This window comes from Cheilinus undulatus, linkage group 7, assembly GCF_018320785.1.
Source record: "Cheilinus undulatus linkage group 7, ASM1832078v1, whole genome shotgun sequence".
Classification (NCBI taxonomy): domain Eukaryota; kingdom Metazoa; phylum Chordata; class Actinopteri; order Labriformes; family Labridae; genus Cheilinus; species Cheilinus undulatus.
In genome coordinates, this window is record NC_054871.1 from 2,502,928 (window position 1) to 2,522,627 (window position 19,700).

General features: G+C 42.7%; 2 protein-coding genes across 2 annotated transcripts in view; one reads left to right on the top strand and one right to left on the bottom strand.

Annotated features, from left to right (window-relative positions):
- The first annotated feature begins 1,672 nt into the window (after positions 1-1,672).
- Positions 1,673-8,324, top strand: c7h19orf25 (chromosome 7 C19orf25 homolog). The gene is made up of 4 exons (XM_041791636.1): positions 1,673-1,838; positions 4,343-4,509; positions 5,732-5,892; positions 8,206-8,324. Exons 2-4 carry the CDS (start codon positions 4,368-4,370, stop codon positions 8,245-8,247), a joined length of 345 nt encoding a protein of 114 aa, XP_041647570.1. The 5' UTR covers positions 1,673-1,838; positions 4,343-4,367; the 3' UTR covers positions 8,248-8,324.
- Positions 8,325-8,908: 584 nt separating this feature from the next.
- The window catches only part of apc2 (APC regulator of WNT signaling pathway 2), a 38,555-nt gene continuing 27,763 nt past the window's right edge, over positions 8,909-19,700 (bottom strand). The window contains exon 13 of the mRNA XM_041791620.1: positions 8,909-19,453. Coding sequence (XP_041647554.1) covers positions 13,906-19,453 — 5,548 coding nt within the window. The 3' untranslated portion in view covers positions 8,909-13,905. The remainder of the gene's footprint in view (positions 19,454-19,700) is intronic.

Below are 19,700 nucleotides of genomic sequence, written 5' to 3' on the forward strand. Positions count from 1 at the left end.
TGATGTTTTGGGGTCAGTGAGAGGATGTTTTGTTGAACACTCATCAGGACGGCTGCACCACATTTGGCTGATTGCTGTTTTTTTGGAGCCATTCCTCTGTTAACATTTGCAGCTCTGTCATCAGCAGCGCTGGGCTGTTCATGTCTGCATATCTGGAGGTCTGCGTTGTTTTTTTATTTATTACATGTATTGCTGTTTACATTTTATCTTTGTTTTATTTTTGAACAAAAATGAGATCATGATCTTGATATGACAATTAAATTACGAATAAAAACATCATCAGATTTAAGGAAATGGCAGACTTATCTGTTCAGTGTTAGATGGAGTTTTTGGAGAGGAATGTTGTCCCATTCTTGTCTGATGTAGGATTCTAGCTGATCAACAGTCCTGGGTCTTTACTGGATTTTTCCTTCTCTGATGCTCCAGATATTTTCTGTTGGTGAAAGGGCTGGACTGCAGGCAGACCAGGTCAGGACCTGGACTCTTTTCTTGTGAAGCCATGCTGTTGTGATGGATGTGGTGTGTGGTTTAGCATGGTCATGCTGTAATAGTCAAGGCCTTCCCTGACAGAGACTTTGTCTGGATGGGAGCATATGTTGCTCTAAAAGCTCTCTCTACTTCTCAGCATTGATAGTTCCTTTCCAGATGTTAGAGCTGCCCACGCCATAGGCACTAATGCAACCCCATACCATCAGAGATGCAGGCTTTAGACCTGAGCCAGGAGAAGAAGCTGGATGCTCCCTCTCCTCTTTACTCCACAGGACACGACGTCTGTGGTTTCCTCTGACCACAGAACAGTTTTCCATGTTTCCTCAGTCCATGTTAAATGAGCTTTGGTCCAGAGAAGACGGCGCTGTTTCTGGATATGGCTTCTTCTCTCCATGATCCAGCTTTAGCTGTCATTTGTGGATGGCACGGCCAACTGTGTTGACAGACAATGATTTCTGGAATGTTCCTGGGCCCATGCAGTGATTTCAGTACAGAATCATGCCTGTTTTTAATGCAGTGGCCCCTGAGGGCCCCAAGACCACCAACATCCAATACTGACCTTTGGCATTGTTGCTCGGTCACAGAGATGAGCCTAAATAAATCATGAAATCACCATCATCACCATAGCTACCCATCTGCTGTCTGAGATGAAGTAAAATGCCATTGAACCAGCAGAGGGAGCCAGAGAACCTCAGATTGAATATAAAGATAAATTTAAAAAAATGCATGTGGGTGGACCCTATTTATGTGGGCAGCCCTGGTTCAAGTCCAGCCTGCAGCTCCTTTCCTGCATGTCCTCTCTAAATAAAGGCATAACAATCCCAAAAAGAAATTCCAGACAAAATGAAATGTGTGATGGGTTCAGAGAGTAATAATCCGACTCAACTCCATAGTGAGTTTAATTTTGACCATAATACAAAATAATATTATATAATATAATACAATATAATACGATATGACATGATAATGATATAATATGATAGTGATATATAATATAATATAATATAATATAATATAATATAATATAATATAATATATTGCTGCTGTGGAAGATACAGGGTGATTCATACGCGAGCACTACACTACCCACAATCCTAGAGTGTCAGCGCGACGTCTCTGATTGGCGAAGCCCACTGTCACTATACTTACGATGCTTACGTACTGACGTGGCACTTAACGTAATGGCTTGCAGTGTTTTGGTCCTGTTGCTTTAGCCGCTGCTAGGTTTTTTTGTATATTTTCAGCACTATACGGGCATTTTCCGTCTTATATTTTGGTTTAAGCTAGAGAAGGCAGTTTGGATAAGTATCGGGATTGGCTTTTTGTTTCAACAGGTCGGCTAAACACGGGTAGGTACCCAGGAAATGTCATTATACCGGCACGTTTTATGATAATACCGAACTCCAGCTACCAATGTTGGAACTACAACTCTAACTTCCCGTCTGCTAACATCACAATCAACCATGTCTTCAGGAAAGATCTTTTATGATTTATAAGGATATTTTTGTAAATTCGGCAACAAAATATGTCACAGTGTTGAATTAAATCTCCACATGTGAGCTACTGAATGAGTAGTCAGTCTTGTCAGCGTTGAACCTTGTTCGTTCTTATGGCCGTTAACTGAGGTGAACCATTAAACCACAGTTGATTGTTCAAACTGAGTTACCGTTTATATAGGTAGGTAGTTTTCACGCCGGAATGCGAGCAACACCTACGAATACTATAACAAATATGAAAACTGTGTCTGCGAGTTGTTATCGTTTAACCATGTATTTGTTAATCTTAATTTGATGCGCTAATAAACAGAGATCTGGTGTAGGTACGAGGCGTATTCACGTGTTTGTATGGTGTAGTTAATATTACATTTTCTACGGGTGTAATTGTTAAATCAATACAATCTAAATGAGTAAAAATATAAAGATTATGCAGCTAATGCACTACAAAAAAAACAAGTAAGCCAGTGCATTTTTTTTCTGATTCATTTCTTGTCACTGTGCTAAATTTAAGTCAAATTCAACTGGCAAATCCAGGATAAATATTTGATTTTAAGATATAAATCACAAGAACTAATGCTTGTATTGCCTCCAATTTGTAAAACACCTGCCAATGGACTTATTTTATTGATTAATTGTCTTCAAATTTATCAGCTTGGGTTGGCAAATAGTGCTTTATGATTGTGTTAAGACTGGATGATATTGCGTTTTTCGATGTTGATCGTGATTTATTGTATAAATGGTATCAGAAGCCAACTTACTTGGTTTTTAATGAAAATGCAGAGAGTAATGATAGTTTAAAGTGTTTATTTTCAGTCTCAAAATATATATAAGGTAGTATGGAAAACACAAAACCAGCCCTTTTTACAGTATCAATTTCAAAATAGCTTAATATCTTCTAAAAATAAGAACTTTCCCTTACAGAAAAACAAATAAAGGTATTACTACAAGTGGCTGCTGACAGGCTCCAGAAAGCAGGGTCATAGAAACCTGGCTGTAGCTTCTCTTCACTGGCTCCCAGTCTGCTATAGGACACATTTTTAGATGGCACAGTTTTTTTGAAGCCCTAAATGGACTAGGGCTGAACGATTTGCAAAAATATTCTGATTGCAATTTTTTTCCCCCAATATTGCGATTTAATATGCGATTATTTTTAGGCTAATTTTGTGTATTTTTCGACAAATTCAAGCCATAAATAAGGCCATGTGTGTTGAAAACAATTAAATTATTTCTGAAGCAATGAATCCATAGTAGCATGAATCTGAATATGAGGGTGCAACAAGCTTTAAGCTATAAAGGAGGCGGCTGGGGTGGAGGAGGTGAGGCTGGCTACCAGCTGACCACAGGTGGGGTATGACTTTCATGAAGTAACGCTAGGCTTCATCATTTTGGTCAGAATGAGCTAACTATTTTTGCTCATATTACAAATGTGATGTCATTTGCTTTGTTTAAGGACATTATCATTGTAATGTCACTCATTTTGATTAAGAAAAACATCCATAAAACACGAAAAGGAGGACTTTTGTAAACCATTATAAAAAATGATACTTAAATGTTTACAAAATGGTATTTTGACACATTTCAAGTTAAAGAAATATTGCAAATTTTGCAGTTCGTTTGTTGCGATTAATTGCCTAGTCCTAGAATGGACTAGCTCCATCCTACAAAACTGACCTCCTAAGGGACAAACGAAACCAGCAGACCTTCAGATCTTCAGATATGGTCTTCCTGGAAGTTCTCCATTCTAACTTTAAACAGAGGTGATCGTGCTTTCTCAATCATGGCCCCTCAACTGTGGAGAAGTCTTCTTTCGACAGTCATAGCCACCACTTCAGTTGACACATTCAGATAATACCTCAAGACTTACTTTTATATGTTATATATTTATATGCCGATGTGGATGTTGTATATATTTGTGTATGTGTTTTATGCACATGCATTTACCTGCCTTATCTGTGTTTTTGCATGTATTTGTCTCTTTTGTGATTGTTTCTTTTTTTTGTAGTTGCTTCTTCAGTGTTTAGGACTTTGGTCAGCTGCTGCTGTTTAAAAATGTGCTATATAAATCAATTTGATTTGATATCGTAAACCTAAAGGCTGTGCTGCAGGCAGTTTCTTAAACTTTACAAGTAAAACCTAATACAAAAGTAACTGCAGCTTTTTATGTGACTATGTACTTGCACAGCCTGACATTACGATCGTTGTTAGATTAATTTTGCTGCACTAAGGGGGACATATCCAAAAATGCTCTGAAGAATTGCAGGAGCATTTGTTTACTGTGTTTTGAGCCATATGCATTTATGAAAAGTCAGTATTTTGTCCCTCTAAATTTCCTTTCTGAATTGCTTTTCTGAATTCAGGAGCCAGAGCTGAGTCTGTATCAGGATGAACATTGGCTCCAAAACTAAGAAGCGGCAGGTCCTGCCCAGCCGCCCTGACCCCCCCACTGTGGATCAGATCCTGGAGGACATCAACAGAGCCGCTGCCAACGACCCGCTCTTCAGCATCCTGGAGCAGACTGGGCAAGGTGAAGGCCAACAGACAAGACTTTAAAGAGTTTATGGCTCCACTTACTGTCATAAATGGATTACAATGCAAATCTTAGATTTTTAATGTTGTTTAAATTTTATCCATCAAATAGTGTTCAAACTGGACTCCATCAGAGTCTTAATGACAGATCTGACATGTATAACACTTTAAGCTCACATATTCTCAATATGGTTGCGTTTTTTTGGTTCATACCAAGTGTTTCTCATGTAGTTTGCTGTGTGATGTTTGTAGACTGTAAATTAAATCACTGGTTCTCAACGTTACAGTCGGGACCCCCATGGACCCATTTTCACCAATTTTAATCACTTTTCCCCACCCATTTTGACAGTTTTAACACATTTTTGCTAGTAGAAAACCATTTTTTACCATTTCAAACCCTTTTTTCTGCCTGTTTTTGCCACTTCTAAACCAAGTCTTGCCACTTTACACCTATTGTTGCCTCTGTTGACCCATTATTGCCTCTATTAACTACTTTTTACCACTTTTTACACCTATTTCAACCACATTTCACTATTTGATGTGCTCATTTTTGCCAGTTTAAGCCATTTCTGCCAATTTTTCTGTCAGTTAACCCTCTTTGCCAGTATATATCAATTTTCTTCCCATCTTACCAAGTTTTTTTTTGCCAATTTAAAGTAATTTCAGCCACTTTTTAAATTCCCCTTCCCACTGTCTATGCCCGTTTATGCCACTTTAACCAATTTTTGACACTTTTTGCCTATCTTCTGACAATTTTAACACATTCTTGCCACTTCTAACCAATTTCTGCTACTTTTAAAATCTGATTTCACCACCCTTTTCTCCATTTTTTTTTTTTGACATTAACTTATTCTAGCCATTTTTACCCCATTTTTTCTGTTTTTAACAAAAGGGATGTGAGCCCATTTTCAAGGCTTTCTACCACACAAATTAATACAAAATTATACTTACTTCTTTGGTAAGAGTGGTTATTTTTTAGGTTAAAGCTCTTCCCTTTATCCCCTTATAGGCAGCCTTGTCTGCACATGACTATTCTAGATTTTGCATGGCTGTGTTCAACCACCTTCAGGTACTGTGGGGGTCCCCAGTCTCTTGCACCTTTATTTTTGGGGTCCTGGGCTGAAAAGGCTGAGAACCACTGAATTCAATGATTAAAGGTTAATCCATTAGTTTACCATCTGCTTTTCCCCTGATTCGTTATTGGTCCGTCTCTCCCTCAGACTTGTCGCGGCCCCCCGACACCGAGGTGGAGTCCCGGTTCCAGCAGTGTCGTCAGTATCTAGAGCTGAACGATCGGCTGCAGGAGGTGCGAGGACGGCTGCTGAAGCAGAGGGAGGAGCTAAGAGCGGCGGGGGAGCAGCTGCAGAGAGACGTGGATGAGGTCAGAGCTCAAGAACTCTGACTGAACACTCCCTCTCTTAGAGACTCTCCTCTACCTCTCAGTGCAGGACTGTTTAACACGTTCTCTGTGCAGAGGGCCGATGTGTCGGACAGACCACGCCCAAGCCAAGTGAAACAGACTGAGACGGTCACTGTTGGTGCATCGGCATCTTCACTGTTGACCTAAACATGTTGCTGAATGAAGCAGGAAGATACTTTGTTTTTGTTTTTGTTTTTTTTTTTTGTCAGCAGTAATAAGAAACAGCTGAGAGTAAACAGACATGTAGGTCTGATAATAACATTAATTTCATGCTTCATTAATGTTGCAATTTAATTTTCAGTTCACGATTTAATCGCCAAAAAGTCTTCACAAATTATGAGTTTTATATTATGGTGTAAACTTGGATTCAGGCCATGTATACATGGGAATGATCCCCTGAACAAACTCATTGTTCTCTATATAAGTTCTATATTCATGAGACAACATCTTGAAAACGACTAACATGCATATGCATTTGCAAAAATGACTGTAGAATTGATTCCTGGCTGATAGGGTGTGATTTTACAATGAAAGCACACATGCATGTGCACATCCTCTTCCTTCTACGGAGTGGTTAGGTGTAAACGTCCAAAAATATCAAACATGGAAGTGTTAAATAGACGGACATTGCGTTTGGGTTGCTACTCTTAAGTGATCCTGAACGATAAAGAAAGTAAATGATAAAAAACGTTGATTCAGTGAGCAGCATAAACCGAATTAAGCAGTTCTTGTAGTCCATCCACTCTCTCATGGCTTTTTACTGGACCTGTAATGAGCATGTAGGTGAAGTCTTTCAGTATTGACAGGTTAGAGGGGGATGGAAATGGTGCAGTTTTGAAAAGTTTGCACTCTGTAACCCGATCGCAAATCCTGTCCATTTTCAAGCACTCATAACGCTCTTAGCATGTAAACAAACCTCCAAAACACAACAAAAGGTTGCCATTTACAGCTGAAATAGTTGTGCAAACATGGTCTTATATTCTAAAATCCAACACTTTCATATATTGTTGTGAAATTCAGGCTAACAATTTATCATGTTTAAGGAAATAAAGACACATTTCAGCCACATAAATAATCGTTTTTGATTTTTGTGAAACATTGACTGACATTGTGATTTACCTCATCACATCACATACCTTGGGTTTTAGCAGATCAGTGTTAAGATGTTATGAGTTTGCTTTATTTAATGACAATATATTATGTTTATTCTACATTGGCTCTCTTTTCTTCCCATCTTTGACTGTCCTGAAGCCTGATCCTTGGATTAGATTTCATCTGATCCTCATCTTACAGCCACATACAGTGCTTAACAAATTTGCTGGACCACCCTAACCCTAACCAAAGTAAGGTTTATGCCACAGCTGCCCTAAATTAACAGCATTGGTAATTACCAAAATCATTTTTTATATTTCTGCAATGGTTAATACACCAATATGTAGAAGCTCTTTAAACAAAATGATATTTTTAATGCTAAAATAGAATTATTATTGTTATCCATGAACATCTCTAATTTACTGATTTACAAAAAAAATGAAAAAATAGTAAAGCACATTTTTCTGCTTAATTTCTTTTAACAGACCAGAGTGTTATCTTTTTTTACCTGACAGTTTCGTCTGCTCACTTGCAGTCTTCCTCAGAGTGGTCACATGATGTTGCTGTGACGTGTCTCGTCAGCTGGTTTATACAGGTTTTGGCGCTGTCTTCCTGCCAGTAGGGGCAGGACGACAGCGCCATCTGCAGTCTGACCTCTTCAGGAACGCATCCCAAGTGTGTGAGAGCAAAAAAGCCCCCTCATCCCGGTTGATAGTCCTGTGGGCACGCTTCCGTATTTCTATTGCCTCTTTTATCCAGTGACGGTGTTTGTTGTCTTCTGTCCCAATGATGTTTGCTCCATCCCAGTCCATGATGTGGTTTTCTCTTTTGCAATGGTCGGAAATGGCAGATTTGAGTTGTTCTTGTTCTGCCTTGTTTTGTTGCTCGTGTGTACGCTCTCGCTGTTTCCTTTTCACATTCTGATCCGTTTCTTTTTTTGTGTGCTGAATGCCCTCCCTGTTTCACCAACATATGTTTTATTGCAAGCATGCAGGGTATTTCATAAATGACGTTACATTTGTATGCTGGTTCTATTCTGTCTTTTGGGTGGACGAGTAGTTGTCTGAGTTTTTTGTATGGTTTTACTGGTGTGTTTATATTGTGTTTTTTCATTGCCCTCTGCACTTTTTCTGTGATACCCCTGATGTACGGTAATGTGACCGTTGCTGAACTTTTTTTCAGGTCAGACTGCAGATGGCGCTGTCGTCCTGCCCCTACTGGTAGGAAGACAGCGCCAAAACCTGTATAAACCAGCTGACGAGACACGTCACAGCAACATCATGTGACCACTCTGAGGAAGACTGCAAGTGAGCAGTCAAAACTGTCAGGTAAAAAAAGATAACACTCTGGTCTGTTAAAAGAAATTAAGCAGAATAAGTTACTAGTGGACCAAATGAACCTCATTGGACTAGTAAAGCACATTATTATTTCTTGATTAATATGTCAAATTATAGTTATTTACTGTCATTCCTGAAGAGAAAAATGAGTTTTAGTGGTTGAATGTTATGCTTGATTCATTTCTGACTTCTCAGAGAAGCCTAGTGAGCTGGCTCAAATTTGGGTGAATTCAGTTTGAAATTCCTCATTCCTGTTCAAAATGGTAAAATGTGGAGAGCTGACTGAAAATGAAACAGTCCGCATTAAAGCACTTCATGAAGCTGGATGGTCTCTGAGACAAATATGACAGGTGGTCCAATAAATTTAACCACTGTATATGTAAAATCTGGACAATATGCAGGATTTTGCATCTTGTTCATTACTTTTTGATCAATGTATCTTAAGATAAAAACACATCTCCATAAACATGGGTTTATAAAAGTATTTCAGTATTTTAACAAGGCAAAGAAATCTACACGGCGGTTTAATGAAACACGTCACTTTTTATTGGATGAAACATTTATAATGACACACCTCTGCTGCTTTGCCTATGTCACATGGCACCAGACACGTCTGAGGCCTCGATCACGCTCGAAAGGGTTGGACCTGAACCATCAATAAATAACTCACCCAGAATACTAAAGGTTTAGCTGAAGCTAAAGACCGTCTGATCTGTCTTTAATGGCTGATTCAGACATGTACAAGTTTATTTTAGTGAGATAGTACTAAATGCAGAGTATCAGACCCATTATTTAGATGTCACATCAGTGTGGACATGTCTAAGCCTCCATCTCCAGTCAGACGTGATCGAGGCCATGGACTGGTATGGCGTACAAATTCCCAGGACCTTCTGATGGCTTTTAAACATGGAGCCAAACTCCCCATGCATCTCATTCATACGTTTTCCACCGTTTTCATCCTGACTTTACCTCACTGGGGCTGTTTTAGTGATTATCCACCTGAAAATCTGCCTTTTAAGTATGAAATGCTCAACTTTCAAGCCTTTGAGCTCAATCTGTCGGCTGAAAGAAGGAACAACTATTCAAAAATGTAAAAATCTTTTAGAAAGATCTTTTACGATTTGTAATGATTCCTTATTTATCATTTCACACGCTGAAACTGTAACCTTTTCAATCAAAACATAAAATAGGTGGGGTGACATTCAGCTGGAACAAGTACCTTGTTTGGAGACTGTGGTCCTCGGAGGACTCTCTTCCTGGTTCACTGCTCTATCTACTTTCTGCTGATCCATTCATTCGTTCTCCTCCGCTTATCTGGGGCGGGGTCCTGGTGGCAGCAGTCTGAGAAGTTAACCAAGACATCCCTCTCCCCAGTGACACCTTCCAACTCCTTCTGGGGATCCTGGTGTTCCCAGACCAGACAGGAAATATAATCCCTCTGGCACATTCTGGGTCTTCCCTGAGGTGTCCTCCCAGCTGAAAGACCTCCAAAGGGAGGCTCCCTAGAGGCATCCTGATCAGATGCCTGAATCACCTCAACTGCCTCCTTTCAAGGGGAAGGAGCAGCTGCTCTATGCTTAGTTCTCTCTGGATGTCTGAACTCACCCTGTCCCTAAGGCTAAGCCCAGCTACCCTCCAGAGAAAACTCATTTTGGCTTGTACCCTTGATCTCTGGATATTACCCAGAGATCATGACCATAGGTGAGGGTTGGGAGTTAGATCGACTGGTACATTGAAGGCTTTGCCTTTTGGCTCAGCTCCTTCATTACGATGGACCGACTCAACACCTGCAGTAGAGCTGATGAGCACCGATCCTCCTGTCAGTCTCACTCTCCCTATTAGCCTCACTTGTGAAAAAAAACACGCGATACTTGAACTCCCTCACTTGGAGCAAAGGCGCCATCTTAACCTGGAGGGAGCAATCCACCGCTTTCCATAGAGAACCATGGCCTCAGACTTGGAGGTACTGACCCTTATCCTGACAGATTCACACCCAGCTGCCCCAGTGCCTGATTGAGGAAACCAACAGAACCACATCATCTGCTAAAAGCAGAGATGGAATTTTGGATTCCTCCTCCCCCTGGCTGCGCCAGAGATCCTGTCTATGAAAATCACGAACAGAATCAGGGTCAGCCCTGGTGAAGGTTAACAAGCACTGGCAACATGTCCGACTTTGAGAATGTGAACTCAGCTCTCACTTTGGTTTTGCAGGGACCTGATGGGTGTCTGCAGTGGCCCCCAGGCTCCATATATTCCCACCCAAAAATAATCATTAAGAGAAAAAAACAGATGAGGCTTCATGACTCAAAAGAAGCAGCTTATTTCAGTGGTGTATCACTTTGCATCTCAAAATGGTAAAAGGGACTTATAGGTCTGCATTCAAAAACTACCTGGGCGTTATTTAGAGTCAAAACATGCTTTGGAAATACATCAGGGTAGTAGTCGTAAATACAAAACCTTGTTTTTCAATCAAACAGCCCCGTTACGTAGATTCATGTTTGTTTCTTTAGCTTGCTTCTGTCTTTATCTCAGAGCACACATGAAGGAGTGATGGTACACTACAGAGAATATTCATCGTCTTTATATTTGACTTCTTCTCAACCTATCACTACTTTTACAGCAACACAGTTAAGCAGATATTAACACGTTATAAGGACTTTCAGAGGATAACTTCTGTTAGGACAGACGTCCATGGACCCAAAACCCAACCATCGCTGAAACAGATGTTTTCGTTTCATGACAGGAAATACTCAACAGCAAACAGTATCTGTATCTAGTAGCAACACAAATAACGACGCCTTTGACTCTGATTAACAGTTGTTCATCTACGCTGACAGTTCATAGCAGTATAGGTCTTTGCAGCACTTAAACTGATGGCTAGTTAGGCTCTCATCGGGCTGTAGAAAGCGTTTCATCACTGTACAACTTCTTGGTTATCCAGTGTTTACAAGTGTGTATGCAGTCAGTGGATATACGAGCATGCTGTCAGGGAGTAACACAGATTCTTTTGCCCACCAGGAAGCTTTGGAGATTTTGTATATTTGCATGTTATTTACAGTATTGTTGAAGACAAAGACTAGTATGAAGTCAACCAGAATCAGTTTGGAAAATGACAGTAACTGCTAAAAGGTTTTCTAGATGGTTCTGGAGCCCAGTGGGGGTCGAGGAGAACATTTTTGAGTTGTACCCTGGCATGAACACCATATATATTGAATTAGCTATCATTTTTGTTGTCAGATACAAATCCAATGATATTTCTTACTGAGTAAGGCCAATTTCATGAATATGCAGAGAGATTTAGGAGGATTTTTGCACCTCTCAGTACAGTAATTATGCATAAATTATGTGTTAGTCTGGCAAAAGCTGGCCATACACTTAGGGATCTTGAGGCAAACTTTGGGCCAGATTCCCCTGTGACAATCAGGAGGATGTGCCCCAAGTCAATGGCTGTCACCAAAGTTTATTTTGTCCAAATAATCCTGAAGTGTAGGTGTCAACTATTGGTTTACAGATCTCTACTAGGACAGAGCCTCCTGGAGGCTCAAACCTAAGGTCGTTGCTCTTTCCTTTGGTTTGGTTCACATTCACACTGCTCTTGGCCAAACGGACCAAACCGTCTGAACACCTACAACCTCTGCCTGTTAGGGGCGCTGTCGCCACAAACAAAAGGCGACCAAGAAGAAAAGACGGTGTAGAAGAAGACGAAACCAGAAATTCATCTCCTTCCGCCGGTCTTTACTTCCACATAAACAATGAAAAACACAGAATTCATGCTGCATTGGGGTTTCTGCTTTTGCATTGGGGCGTTACAAGCAGGCAGCGAGGCGCCGAGCTGTCCAGCATGTTGTTGTTTACATGAGACGAATAAATCAGCACCGACTACGACGTGTTTCTATGGCTACACAGACGCCAAGCGAGGTACCGACATGTGTTTGAGTGTATTAAACCACATATAAATCCGTATATCATTACGGTTTATGCCACTTCCTGCCTTTGGTTCACAAGTTGGTTCGCTTTGCTGTCACACCTCAAGGACCAGGTTTGGTTTGGAAGCGGACCAAGACCCCCTGTTTTCAAGCGGATTCTGGTCCGCTTGTTTGGTCCGAACCAGAGTTCTTTGGGCTTTCACACCAATCCAAACAAACCGGACTATCCGGGAAAACGGACCAAACAGCCCTGGTTTGAATGCGCCCTTAAGGTCGGACTGCCCCCAGAGGAATACCCATAACACCCAGTAAGACCAAGCAGACTGGGTAGCAGGTACCCGATAGAGCTCAGCTTCAAAAATACTGAAATTAAGCTGTTTAAAGTAAAACAATAGGTTCTTTGCAGATGGGGGGCAAGTTCTGATTTCTGCAAAGAGAAACACTACCAAAAAGGCCATGTTTGGGCTGCTTGCAACTATGCCAAAAGTTCAAAGTGCGAAAATGTAAACATTCTTAAGCAACTTTTGTGTCTTGATATATTCAGGCAAAAAAGTTTTAAAAGTTCACAGAGAAACGGCAGCAGGCAACACTTTAAAAATCCTCTGTCTGAAGCCTGGATGAGCGATGTCACACAATGCTAGTGTACAGTCTGTTTCCATGACCGGTTTGGTTCTGTATTCTATGTTACAGTTGAGTGCAGTAAACTCTGATTTTTCCCGTGTTTTCCTTGGCTGGTTTTTGGCTCCCAAATGACTCTTCACTTGGTTACAGTTTGGCTTTTTAAATGTGGATTAAATAACAACAATGGATGGTGGAAAGGAAACTGGAACTCAAACAGGAGCTAGCTACATTAAAGAGCCGTTTAGTATAACAGGCTTCTTCATGAAGAACTCATCTTTCAGCCCACAAGGTTTATTTGGTTGCTAGAACATCAACGTTCCAATGACAACAAAGACAAATAAAGTATAGGTGTTTGAATGTTTTCTCAAAATGTAAATCCAGACCACACTGGGCTCCATATCTAACAGGACAGGCTAACTGTGTATCCTATTAAGTTGAATGGTGAGGCAAAAGCTCCAAGCATTGATGTACTGAATGCAAGACTTTAAATGTTAGTGTATTAGTGTCCTTGGTGAGAGTCTGTCAACAGTCCGCCACAGTTTGTACCTTGCCAGATAGAGTCCAGCTGAGTTGTCCTTCTGAAATTTGCATAATATAGTTCTTACATCAATTTCATCCTGGAGACCAATGGTGAATTATGTGCTGAAATCAAGTTGTTTTTTTCCTTTTTCACTTTTTTTTCGTTAACCAGGCAATGATTAATCTACAAATACAAAAAAAGTACAAAAAGATGCGCTCCTGTTCCTCTGAAGTGCATCTCTAAAAGTTATTGGAGGTCTGTTCTCCTCAGACCCGCCTCAATGCATACATCCAACCCTGTATGAATGGAGATGGAAGCTTTTATCAATTGTCCAGTGAGAAAAACATAAATGCAGTAAAAGGGAAAGTAAAGGGTCAAAACCCGAGGTATAGGGACCAGCACACTCCTAGTCTGTCCACCTGAGTGCTGAGTTTCATGTAGGAACACAGTAGATTTGTCCATGTTTCCACTAAATGTCCTAGGACTCACTTTTTTCTCCTGACTTCTCATTGATTGTGCCTGCTTCGCTCTGTGCGTCTTGCTGGCTGCAGGCTATGGGGCTCGGGGTGTAGTTAAATGGGGTGACCCGGGCAGCCTTGCTGGGGGATCCTTGGCGGAAATGCACGACTCCGCCCACGTGGCTGTCTGTTGTTCCAGTAGAGACAGTGCTGTGACTCCTCAGGGAGCCTTCCGAATCTCCATCCTGAAGATTTCCCCCAGAGGTGGCACTAAACTTTCTGAGCAGTGCTAGTCTTGCAACTTCCTCCAAGATCACAGGAGTAGATTCGACTGATGGAGAAGTGCTCGAGTTGGTCTTGTGTGAAAAATCTTCTGTCTGGACCGTTGCGTCACTTGTCTTGCGAGATGCAAGTAGAATAGTCGGCAGTTTTCCTGGAAGAGCTGGTGGCTTTGGCTTTTCCCCGTCAGGAGAAGGCACCAGAGGTAATGCATTAGCTGGCAGAGTGCTTTTCAAGATCTGAGGTACATCTTCATCCCTGATTCTCCTCCAGGTGACTCCGTCTTTGAGTCGGGATCCAGATCTTTGACCCTTCTTCTTTGTTTCGTCCTCACTCTTTGCTCTACCACTCGAATCAGATGACGAAGAGCGAAGGGAAGAACGGCTGGTCACTCGGCTCAGTATGTTGATACTTGGTGACGAGGCATGTCGTTTAAAGGTATCTGTGTCGACTTTCTGCCTGGCTCCTGGTGCTCTGCCTGGCCCGTTTCGCTGAGCCACCCTGCAGGGACTCTCTGAGCTAGTTCTCCTGCCAGGACGCCTTGCAGATAGGTCCCTTTCACTGGAGGTTGCTCTAGAAAGAGTTGTAGTCTGCTTCTGAAGGCTGCTGTCAGGTCTCTGGACTTGCCGTGTTTGCACTGGGCTTTTCACTTGAACTCTTCTCTGGGTTTGCACGGCTGCCTTTAATTCTTGACAGCGTGACGAGCAAAGGAAGACAGCTGAAGCTCCAGGAACTGCTCTGCGGGGGGACCCATTCTGTGATCCAGGCATGTTCCTTGCAGATCCATCGCGTCTCAGCACAGTTTTTGATTCCTTTATGAAAGTAAGCTGTCTTGAGAATCCATTGCGATCAGACTCACCGCCACTTGAATGGACAGAAGTCATCCTGACCAGTTCGAATCGATTATTGGCTGCCACCCTTCTCCCATTAACCTGATTGGTTTGCTTCGTGGTTGCTTGGTTTGTTACCAGAGGGGACAGTGGTCTGGGTCTGACTGAATTTTGCATGAAAGGGATTCGCACTGGAGACTTCTGGGTTTTAGGTGGTGGGGATTTTTCATTCTGATTAACAACAGGAGAGCGCCCCTTTCTTTCAGGAGGGCTAGTGGCCGGGGGGCTAGTAGCTGGTGAGGCGCTCTTTTTCTGGACTGGTTTATTCGTCTGAGTAGGGGATGTTATCTTCTTCTGGGACTGTTTGGATGGTGTAGAGCTTTGTGATGAACCAGAGGAGGAACTTTTTGGTATCCTTGGAGGTGGTGTCGAGCTCCTCTTTGGCAGAGACAGTTCGTTGTCCTGTGGGTAGCCGAGCCTGTGCAGGCTCTTTGATCGGTGCTGAGCTAGATCCGGGTTCTTTGGAGTGTCTGTCTTGGTTGGTACTTTTCTTGGAGGAGGTCTTTGTGATGGAGCCGTTTCTTTTTTCGGAGTATAGATCACTGTCCTACCTCTGAAAACCACAGGTAAGTTCTGAACTGGCTTGCGTTGAGTAAAGTCGAGAGGTTTGTTGGGCTTTTTCTCTTTAGCAAACTTCCTTTCTTTTGGTGTGAAGCTAGATGTTGACATGAATGACAGGACTGATTCAGTCTCCTCAGATGAGGGCTCTTGAGACTTCGATGCTTGCAGCCCAGTGACAACACAGTTAGCACCTTCCTGAATGGCTCTCCATTCAACACTGTTGAGATCTGAGTCTTTATCCCATGCTGTATCATCACTGTCCATTTCCTCATCCATGTTCCAGGCATCAGAGGCCTTTTGCTTTAGCTTTTGGGCATTTTCTTTCTTCTTTCTGGCTGCAAGCTTCCTTCTCTGCTTGGGCATGGCAGATGTTATACATTTCTGAAGGAGGTCGTCCTCTGAGTCCATGCTGACAGAGCTAGGCGAGCTTGGGTCATCATATTGGCTGTGAATGGTCAAAGGCTTGCTTTGTTGCACCATGTTTAGTGTTTTGTTGTGCCTGTTCTTGTACCATATTTGATGGGCTTTTGATTTATGATCTTCAAACTCTGCATCACTCAGGGAACTTAGGGAAGAACTGAGTGAGTAGCATGCCATGGACTCATCCTTTATCAGGTTCTGTTTAATCCGCTGGAACCCTCTAGACTTTCCTTGGGAGTTATCAATCCTGCCAATATTCGTCATGCTTCGAGAGAGATTATTTCTACTTGCTTCCCTCATTTGTTTTCGACTTGTTCTTTTCACTGCTTCATCGTTTTCATTATCATCGTAGAAGCCGATACTGTCTTCTGAAGAGCGAGTCATTTGGCGATAGAACGCATTTCCTTTATGTGATCCCATATTAAGGTTACTCTCTGGGTTTTGCTTTATGACAGGCAGTTCCAGTTTCCTGACAGAGCCTTGACCTTGCCTCTTCTTTTGTTGGTTTGGAGACTGATCACGATTTCTTTGGCTGGCCACTCTATCTGCTACCTCTTTGCTCTGCATCAGGACTCTCTGAGTTGGAACCACATGCTTTGTTGTTCGATTAGCTTGTATCTCGGGCGGGTAGTTCATTCTGTTGGGTTTGTGAAAGTGTGAGAAAATCCTCAAGTCTTCGATCCTCTTTGCCTCATCATTGAGCATTTCCTGTTTGTTCATGCCCCTAGCGGTGCAGTCTTTAGCCCCCCGGTCCTTCACCGGATACTGAAGCGTTTCATCGCTCAGGGATGTAGTGCTGGAGAAGTTGACTGGTGTGCCTTCTGCTGAGTCAGTATAGGATGAATCATCTAGTTTGTGGTCCTTTTGTGGGATGACAATTCTTCTCCCAGGATACATTTGGGTCTTACCGTTTGGAAGCATCATGTACACAGGAAGATGGATGGGTTTTCTGATCTGAGCATTGAGAATGTGAGGAGGGATAGTAGTCATAAGGGAAGGTCTAACTTTTCTGAACTTGGAGGGCATTGCTGAGTTGATGCATTCCTTTAAGATTTCGATGTCATCATCCGAGTTGCCCTCGCTATATCTCTCGCCATGCTCCAGTCCTTGCTCATCCTCATCAGGGAAAGGAAGATTCTTGTCATTTTGGTGGAGTAGAGGTGTCAGTTTCAGTTCCACGTCTTTCTGTATGTAGTGTTCATGGAGAGGCAGAGCACTTAAGCTTGAAGCACAAGAGAAGTTCTCTGTGGGCTTTTCCACAGTGAAGTAGATCATAGTGTCCAGGTCAGGTGGAAGGTTGAACCTTTCCTTAGAATCTGCAATTTCCATGAACTTTCGTAGGCTGCTTTCCCACTGGCCTGCTATCCCTGTGGTCTGCGTTTCTGGTCCACTGGACTCCACACAACAAGGAGTTTTACTCCTGCTTGGAGGCATTGTTTGTCCCGGGCTGTCAGGGAGATCACTGGGACTTATTGTTCCATCAATCATCTCACTGCATGGATCACTTTGGATCGAGCTGGCAATAGAGGGACTCTCAAAGCTGCCCAGTGAACTAACTGAGCTACAGCGACTCATTACCAGCGGCGTCTCATGGATGTAGTTCTCAGATGAACTGGATGGGGATCTGTCTTCAAGTACAGCTGGTGAAGCTGTTCTCAGGAACACCTTTTCCCGTTTGGCAGGACAGGGGATCTCAATGGGATTGGTTTCTTTGCTGGGGAAAGTCTTAGAGTCAGTCATTAGCAGTTGGCTATCACTCAAATCCTCCAAGGTTTCATCTTCTTCAGCTCTTTTCACCACCTCTTCATCTTCCACCTCAATTATGTCTAATGACGAGTCACTCTCCAGCTCATTTTCATTCTGTCCATCCAGTCCTCCGTCGCCAGAAGACAAGGAAGACAGTGAACTGCAGCGTGAGAAGCAAATTGGCGTGTTCTCCACCGAGTATTTCTGAACCGTCTCCATCGTCCCGATAGTTGGGCTTCTCGTGGACGTCATTGGAGAAAACTTTGTAATACTTCCTCCGGTCATCACAGTAGGCACCCATGCTTGCCTCCTCATCGCTTGGGCAGCCTGAACGTTGATGGTGGTCTTTGCTACTCCAAATTTGGCCACACTCTGAATAAGGGGGACTTGTTGATAAGATGGCGAGAGTTTAATTGAAGTCATGCTGACATCTGAGGACACTTTAGTGGATGCACTGACAGGTGAGTGTGCAGGCTGATCCTGATTCTTTTCTCCATCTGTGCTGCTGAGCTCTAATGCTTTCAGGTCTTTGTTGTCCACTGAATCCCTCTCAGGAATATCATGCTGGTTTGTGTCATTAAGAACAGTCGATCCAGTATTAAGGTAATCCTGATGGGCCACCTTTAGATCCAGTTGGTTGGGTCGTTGTTGCATCATGAGAGCTCTTGGAGCAGGTCGCACCTGATCTTTGCTACCGCAGTAGCCATCACTAGTGCTTCCACTGTTCAGGCTGTCTGTTGATACACTGGTATGTGCAGTTTTCAGTCGCAAGAGAGCATGGGCTCTACTGAGGCGCTCTCTGTGGGCCAAGCTGCTTGTATCAGAGAGGCGGCAGGGAGAGCATGACTTTTCCCGAGCTTCATGGTGTTCATCCAGTCCATAAGGCCAGTCAGCAAGGTGGTCCTCAGAGCTGAGGCTGAAGCTGTCCTCTGAGGACGTGTGCATTGTAATATCCTCCACTAACCTGTCGATCTTTGCTACTGTGTGGGTGATCTTTTTAGCTAGCTTCTCTGCGGCGGCAGATACCGCATCATCAGGCGGGGCATGTCTCTTCTCTGCAATCTGTGGAGGGTCTACATCCCTCTCCGGTTCACTGTCTTTCTTTCTTGGATGGTTTTGTTGGAAGTTAGAGTTGGTTAGGAACATGGACAGCATAGAGAAGCTTCCAGTGTCCAGACTGCTAGAAACGTTTGGTGCCTCATCATCATCAAAACAACCAGAATCGGATGCGTAATCCTTTGCAAGACTTTCAATGTGCCTCAGCGGCTTGTTGAGGGTCAGGTGCTTGGGGCTCTGTTTTTCAAGGGTATCAAAAGTCTCTGCAAGGTGTTTTGCATCAAGCTCTGCCTCCAGAGCCTTCTGCTTCCTCATGTAGAGCGAGGGCATGCAGGAGCCGGGGGATACAACAGCAGCGTCCTTATATTTCAGGGGTCGATTGGTGAGAAGGTTCCTCAAAGCTGCAGCACTGCCCATGGCTATCATCTTGTGCTTGGAGTGGATAAGGTTGCGCAGCATGCTAACTGCTCCGAGGTCCCACAATAACTCCTGGTCTTTTGGACTTCGGGCAGAAAGGTTCCAGAGAGTCCCACAGGCGTTGCTCACTATAGTCAGGCTGTGAGAGCGCAGATGCTGAAGCAGAGTCTGGAGACAGTTGTGGTCCCTGAGGATTTGCCTGTTGTAAAGGAAAACAAAATATGTTACAAAACATCCTTACACCCAACTGAAGCAAACTTTTACTTTCTGGACTTATTGTTCAGGAAATGGCATGTCTCGTCTCGAAAATTGTGAAAAAATGGTGAAAAGGGGCAAAAAGGGATGAAAAAGAAAAAAGAGGGAAAGGTGGCAAAAAGAAGTGCAAAAATGGGCCAGAAAAATGTGAAAAGGGGGTAATACATGTCAAAAGGTAGCATAATTTGGTG